General features: G+C 61.7%; 1 protein-coding gene and 1 long non-coding RNA gene across 2 annotated transcripts in view; both read right to left on the minus strand.

Moving 5' to 3' along the window:
- Positions 1 to 519, minus strand: part of LOC123508760 — a 2,947-nt gene extending 2,428 nt beyond the window's left edge. Inside the window, exon 1 of the long non-coding RNA XR_006676000.1 lies at positions 113 to 519. This is a non-coding gene — a long non-coding RNA (uncharacterized LOC123508760). The remainder of the gene's footprint in view (positions 1 to 112) is intronic.
- Positions 520 to 2,349: 1,830 nt separating this feature from the next.
- LOC123508751 (toll-like receptor 7) overlaps positions 2,350 to 7,500 on the minus strand; it is a 5,938-nt gene continuing 787 nt past the window's right edge. The window contains 2 exon segments of the mRNA XM_045262637.1: positions 2,350 to 2,521; positions 2,523 to 7,500. The exon segment at positions 2,523 to 7,500 is cut by the window's right edge and continues 787 nt beyond it. Coding sequence (XP_045118572.1) covers positions 2,498 to 2,521; positions 2,523 to 6,593 — 4,095 coding nt within the window. The 5' untranslated portion in view covers positions 6,594 to 7,500 and the 3' untranslated portion in view covers positions 2,350 to 2,497.

Here is a 7,500-nt window from a genome sequence, read left to right on the forward strand (position 1 = left end):
CGAGAGTATTTTTTTATCCCTTCCATTTTTTCACATCATTTATTTAACAAACATTTTTCTTCACACAAATAAAACAAAAAACATTAAAAAGATAATTAAATAGATATACTACTCTCTCTCTCTCTCTCTCTCTCTCTCTCTCTCTCTCTCTCTCTCTCTCTCTCTCTCTCTCTCTCTCTCTTTACAAACATTACCATCTTCTGAACCTGCTAATTATTTCTTATTCTGCATCTTGTTACAATCCGGGCAATTTAGAAGCGAAGACGTGGTGGTGGTGGTGGTGGTGGTGGTTGTGGTGGTGGTGGTAGTGGTGTACAGTGTTACCAATCCCACGTAGATCAACAAAGCTTATATACAAGAGTACCTCTGTAACTGGTAACACTGTTGAGGATGCATGAATGAGTGAGTGAGTGAGTGAGTGAGTGAGTGAGTGGGTGAGTGAGTGAGTTACTGGATGGATGCTTGGATGGATGTGTGTGTGTGTGTGTGTGTGTGTGTGTGTGTGTGTGTGTGTGTGTGTGTGTGTGTGTGTGTGTGTGTGTGTGTGTGTGTGTGTGTGTGTGTATTAATGGATGGATGGATGGATGGACAGTACGTGTGTGTGTGTATGTGTAAGTATACCTGTGTGTGTGTGTGTGTGTGTGTGTGTGTGTGTGTGTGTGTGTGTGTGTGTGTGTGTGTGTGTGTGTGTGTGTGTGTGTGTGTGTGTGTGTGTGTGTGTGTGTGTGTGTGTGTGTGTACTAACAGACAGGACCAAACATGTACGTATGCATGTACTATATACACACACACATCCTTCTCTTTTTTAAACATACATACATACATACATACATACACACAATTTCTATGTAGTAATGAGGTGTACACGGAAAAGCGGTCATGTACGTATTGAGTCACCCCTGATGTGCACACCTACACACACACACACACACACACACACACACACACACACACACACACACACACACACCTGCATATACAGTATTGAATAGATCAGGTATAAAATTTTGATAACCAGTTTTGATATGAAGGGAAAAAATATGAAAATGAGCGATGATTTGTAAAAGGGAAGAGGAAATGAAGGAAAGTGAGTGATAAATGGAAGGAAAATGCGTGAAATATTATGACAACAATGGAAAAATATAGATAAACTGACGAGGAATGACTGAATGAATAAAAATGAAGGAAAACAAATAGGAATAAATGAAAATGAAGATAAAAATAGATAAACACGAAGAAAAATGGAAACCGAACTGAAATAAATGAGGAAGACAAAAACTTATGTCTTCTTCCTTCCTCCTCTTCCTCCTCATACCAGAGAGAACAGAAACAACGACAAAATAACAATATGATACTACAGTCAGTCTCCTCTAAAGTGGGTCCTGGGTCTCGGTCTGAATGGTGCCCCAGGGATTGCATGGTTGTCAGATCTTGAGGAAACCCTGTCTGTCCTTGTAATAAGTGCCCTGATCAACAGAAAACAAGTATTATTCTTAAGATCAATTACGTTACCAATAAGCTATAATGTTTTAAATCCAGGAGCCATTTTGCAGTAGACAGACTATAGAAACATGGGTGTATACTTAATTAAAAAAAAAAAAAATGATAATTACCATCTTTTTGTTCTACCTTGCGACCAGAACACAGGGTAATCACGAAAAGAACAAATACTCAACAGAACATAAATAACAATGCATAATAAACACGTGGAATATAAAAGTATCAAAAAACAATGAGGATGAGAACAATTTAACAGTAACTTCCATCAGAACGTGTACGGAAGAGGTGTGTTGTGAAGCCAGCGGTGAGAGCAGTGGTGGTACAGTGAATGGCAGCACTGGTGGTAACAGAAGAGCTACGGGCGGCCGTACCGGGAACCAAGTGACGGCGGGAAGCAACACAATCCAGACTTTTTGGCCAACACATTCCACAACTGAAATCCGGAATGTGGCGCCACTCGTGATTCCCGCCCCCGCCCCGCCCCGACCCGCCCCGCCCAGCCAGTGCAGGGTCAGGGTCAGGGGGGCGTGGCAGGGAGAGGTGCCTCCCTCCAAGTGAGAGGTGAGGGAGCAGCCGCACAGGTGGTGGTAGGGGTGGTGAGGCGAGGGGGACGGAGCATGACGGACCCCTCACGTGTCAACAACAACAACAACATCAGTAACAACACACTCACACGCACACACACACGCACGCTCAGGCACACCCACGCTCAGACACACACACACACACACACACACACACACACACACACACACACACACACACACACTTTCCGGAATTTCGATGAATGAACGCAGCAGCAGCAGCAGCAGCAGCAACATCAGTCTGTCTGTCTGTCTCTCAACTCAGTGTCTGCGGCGCCAAGGGTGCGTGCGTGGCGGCGCGCACCGTGGCGTGGGCGGAATGTGTCTGGGCCGGTCCTCAGCCGGGGCGTGCTGGGGGGCGGGGGCGCGGAGGAACTTGAAGTGTGTGGGCGGCACGCCCGCGGGACAGTTGTCTAAACGAAGTAGGTCTGTCCCGGAAGGGGGCGGCTGCTCCCCGGGGGGCGCGTGGAAGACCCAGCTGCGGGTGAGGTAGTCTGGGGCGTCGTGGCGCAGGAAGGCGGGGCCCCGCGCCCCCGCCTCGGCCCAGCCCTCCGCCAAGGACGTGGGCGGCTCGACAGCGTCCCCGGGGCGCGGCGACGAGACGGGCAGCGCCTCGCCGCACTCGCTCACGCTCATGTAGGTGTGCTCCGGCCCCTCACCCTCCGCGCCGCACCGCGCCGGCGACGTGCCCTCACCCCCTGCTTCAGGGCGCGGCGTGGACGGTGGGTTGGGCGGCGCCTGCACCCAGGGGAGAGGCGCTCCAGGCCCTGCCACCTTGCAGGGCCAGGCGCCCTCCCCCACGGCGGTCTCCCAGTATGGATTGACGGTGAGGGACTTGGCGGCCCCCATGCCCACGCCCTTGGCCTCCTGCCGCGGCCACGAGCTGTTGGCGTGGTGTGGTACTAGGGGTCGCGCCGCCGCGCCCCTGGCTGTGGCGCGGCGGCCTCGCAAGGAGGGCAGGGACCTCTTGAGGCGGTCCCAGAAGCGTGGGTCGCGTGGCCTCAGCACGGTAGCCGCGGCGCGCGTCAGTGCCGCCAGCTCGGCGTCCAGCTCGGTGCGCGGCACGTCCTCCAGCAGCACCACCACCACGTGGCGCCGCCGCACGCCGCGCAGCGCCTCCACGTGCGCACTCTTGAAGTCGTAGCGGCACCACTCGGCGTCCACCAGGCCGCGCGACAGCACCACCACCACGCGGCGACTGCAGGCGATGCTTTCCGCGATGGCTGCGCCCGCGCCACCGCAGTCCCGCTGCGCCACACACACGCGGTACCCCGAGGCCTCCAGCTCTGGCGCCATGAGGCCGCACACCCAGGTGGCGTCCTTGGCGCTATGCGTGACGAAGGCGTCGAACAGCTTCTCGCGCTCCTCCACATAGGCCGAGGACTTCTCGAACAGGCGCTTGCCGTAGCGGCCCACCGCCCACAGCCGCAGGCGGCGGCGGTAGGCGAAGACGGTGAGTGCGGCGGCCAGCAGCAGCAGCAGCAGCACCGCGGTGATGAGCAGCATCATGAGGTAGTCGTGCACGATGAGGCTGTTGATGCGTGTGGTGGCCACATAGTGGTCGCACCGCAGCGGCGTGTCGGACAGCACGGGCGGGCCGGCGGCACCCGTGGTGTTGTGGCGGCAGTGCACCAGGCTGGCATTGGTGGCCTTGATGCGGTTTGCCTCCAGCCACAGGCGCAGGTCGGCCAGGAAGGCGCACTCGCAGCTCCATGGGTTGTGGTGCAGGCCGGCCTCCAGCAGGAACAGGTTGTGGCGCAGCGTCCACACGGGGAAGGTGGTGAGCAGGTTGTGGTCCAGGCGCAGCACCTCGATGGCGCGCAGCGGCACAAAGGTGGCGTTGTTGAGGTGGCGCAGACGGTTGTGCTGTAGGTACAGCTCGCGCAGGTCGTGTAGATCGAGGAACTCGTGGCCGCGCAGCTCGGCCAGCAGGTTGTGGTCGAGGCGCAGCACCTGCAGCGTCTTGAGGCCGTTGAAGGTCCTGTTCTGGATGGCCGTCACCTCGGAGTGGTTGAGGTGCAGCACTCGCAGGTTCTTGCGGCCGATAAGGGCATGCGAGGTGAGGGCGCCCATGGCGTTGCCGTCCATGAAGGCCTCCGTCACGTCCATGGGCACGCCGGAGGGCATGGCCGTCCATCCGCCGCTGCAGTCCACCACGTTGTGGGTCCACGTGTGGTCGTGATAGCACGTACAGTTGCGCGGGCATGTCTGCTCGCAGTCACATGCGTCGAAGTCACAGCAGTGGCACAGCGTGAAGCAGTGGCGGCGGTACGTGCACAGGAACTGCTGCGGCTGCACGGTGACTAGTGGCACCAGCGCAGCGCCCCATAGCCCCGGCAGCTGGCACTCCACGCGCCCCACGTCCCCGAGGTGCGGCAGTACAGAGCCCCCGCCCATGGCCGCGCCCAACACCGCGCCCGCCGCCCGCAGCAGCCAGTCCGCGGCGCAGTCACACTGCAGAGGGTTGTGTGACAGCAGTAGCAAGGGCGGCGGGGCCTGGCGGGGGGACAGCCTGAGGGCAGCCTCCTCCAGGATGGTGAGACTGTTGTGGCGCAGGTCGATGAGCGCCACGTTGGCCTTCTCCAGGAAGGTGTTGGAGGCCACGTAGGAGATGGCGTTGTGGTGCAGGTGTAGCTCCTCCACGCTGTCCGGCACGCTGCTGGCAGAGATGTCCGAGATGTTGTTGTGCGCCGCGTACAGCACGCGCAGCCCCACCGCCTGTTCCAGGCTGTAGTAGTTGTCCAGCTGCGCCAGCTGGTTGTGGCTCAGGTCCAGCCACTCTAGGTTGCGCGGCAGCAGCGCGTAGTCGAACCACGTGATGGCGTTGTGCGAGGCGTTCAGCCACGTCAGGTTCTGCAGCTCGCCCACCATGCCGTTCAGGTCCCCCAGCAGATTGTGGTGAAGGCTGAGGCCCGCCAGACGCGGCGTGGCATCCAGGGCGCCAAACTCTACGCCCGCCAGTCCATTGTGAGACAGGTCCAGCAGGCGCAGCGCGGGCACCTCCGCCAGGGAGGTCTTATTCAACGCCGCGATCTGGTTGTGCGCGGCGTGCAGCTCCTGCAGGTGCGTCAGGCCACGCAGCACGCCCTCCTCCAGCGCGGTGAGCAGGTTGTGATCCAGGTCCAGGGTGCGCAGCAGCGGGGCGTGGGACACGGCTTGCGGCACGTGATCCAGCAGGTTGTGGGCCAGGCCGAGGTGGTGCAGCGAGGAGCAGTTGTCCAGCGCCGCGGGGTGCACGGAACCCAGCAGGTTGTGGTGCAGCAGCAGGTGCGTCACCACCACCAAGCCCTGCAGTGACCGCCGTGACACCTGCCGCAGGCGGTTGTGCCCCAGCGCCAGTGTGTGCAGGTTGTGCAGGCCGGCGAACAGGCCGTCCGGCAACACGGCCATCCTGTTGTGTCCGAGGCGCAACACCTGCAGCGAGTACAAACCGCGGAAGGAGTCCGGCGCCAGCGCGGCCAGGCGGTTGTGCGACAGGTCCAGCACGCGCAGGCGGATCAGGCCGGTGAAGGGGCGCGCCGCGGCGGGGCCGAAAGTCAGCTGGTTGTGCGCCAGGTCCAGCGTCAGCAGCTGCGTCAGGCCGGCGAAGGCGTCAGGCGGCAGGGCGCCCAAGGAGTTGTTGGACAGCCGCAACTCCCGCAGCTGCGTGAGGTCAGCCAGGGCGGAGCGCGGCACCGCCACCAGCCTGTTGTGTGACAGGTCGAGGCGGCGCAGTGCGGCCAGCCCCTGGAAGGCGGTGTCGGCGAGGTGCGCCACGCGGTTTTGCCGCAGCGACAGCGTCTGTAGCTCCGCAGCACCGGCCAGCGCGGCAGCGGGCACTTCAGACACCTGGTTGTGGGCCAGGTCCAGCTGCCGCAGCGGCGACCCGCACGCCTCGGCGCCCAGGCCCAGATCCGGTAGATGGTGCAGGCGGTTGTGGGTGAGGTTGAGGGCAGCGAGGGCGGGCAGGCGACACAGGAGGGCTGCAGGCAGTGCCCAAAGGGCGTTGTGGGCCAGGTCCAAGGCCTCCAAGCGTCCCAGGCCGCTGAGAGCGTCAGGGTGCACGGCGAGGGCCGCCGTGGGCCAGTCCTCGTGGTGGGCGCGCAGCGTGAGGCGGCGCAAGTTGGGCAGGCGCGCCAGGGCGTGCGGCGGCAGTTGCGTCACTTTGCAGCCCAGGATGTGCAGCTCCTGAAGGCGCGGGAAAACGCCAAACATACCCGCCTCCACGTGCGACTCAAATACCACCTGGCGCGCGCAGTGCAGGGATAGTGCCGTCACGTGCGCCGCCTGTGCCAGCGCCGACAGCGCCGAGCCCTTGTCACCGTCTGCGTCGCCGGCAGTAGTCAGCAGGTCGCGGGTGAGAGTCCTAACGCGGCAGGAGGTGCTGACCTGCTGCTCGGCGCGCGCCGTCACGCTTGTGTTCTCCAGGCGCCACTCACAATCTGGGGGACGCCCGCTGCCACTGCCCGCCAGCGCTAGCAGCAGCAACAGCAGCAGTGGCAGCGGCGGCAGTCCGGGAACGCCCGCCATCAGGGAGGCGCTGGGCCGACACGCCCGAGCACCGCCGCCCCGCCTGCCCCGCACTAACTCACGCCGCGGACTGGCGGCACGTGCTGGTGCGCAGGTGTGGGGGGCACGTGGCGGGGGGGCGGAGGGCGGGGGGACCGTGTGTGATGGCGGTGAGCTGTGGTGATCGATGACGACCAGAGGGGAGGAGGCCGCAGCAGCAGCGGCGGTGTGGCCCCGCGGGCATCTGACACACGCCCGCGCTCGCCCGCACCCTGGCCAAGGCGCGGCACGGGCGGCGGCGCCTCCAGGGCTACTCTGCAGGACACCGCCACGCCCACGCAGGCACTGGGGCGTGGTGGCGGCGGACGCGGGGACCGGGGCGTCCGGGGGAGGGCGGCCTGCCTCCCTTTGTTTGTGTACCGAATGCTCCTTGCCTCGGACCCTCGCGCACACACACACACACGCACACACGCGCTGCCCGGCTGGTGGCGGCCTCGCTGTCCCGGCTCACTGATGCACTGCGCCGCTACTGAGGGCTGATGCTGTCCTGCCTGCTGAGTGCCGGGGCCTTCCCAGTGAGGTGCGGCGTGAGGCGAGCGCCGCGGCTCACCAGCAGCAGCACAGCGCTCCGCGGCGAGGCCAGCCAGCCACTGTAGCACGGCGGCGGCGGCGGCGGCGGCAGGGAGGGAGGCTGAGGGCTAAGGCCAGGCAGGCTGAGGCTGGTGCGTGGCGAGCGGCCGCGGCGGACGGACAGTCACGTCTCACTTTAAGACCATTACCTCCCGTGGATTACGTGTTGGCACATCCTTACACGTCGCCACCACTCCCTCTCACTCGTCACTCGTCACTTGCCACTCGTCACTCGTCAACATTTGTCCTCGCCCCGTCAGCACCGCCACTTGGCAACCCTATCCTCGGGCCTCTATAT

Source organism: Portunus trituberculatus, chromosome 3 (assembly GCF_017591435.1).
Source record: "Portunus trituberculatus isolate SZX2019 chromosome 3, ASM1759143v1, whole genome shotgun sequence".
In the NCBI taxonomy this organism is placed as follows: domain Eukaryota; kingdom Metazoa; phylum Arthropoda; class Malacostraca; order Decapoda; family Portunidae; genus Portunus; species Portunus trituberculatus.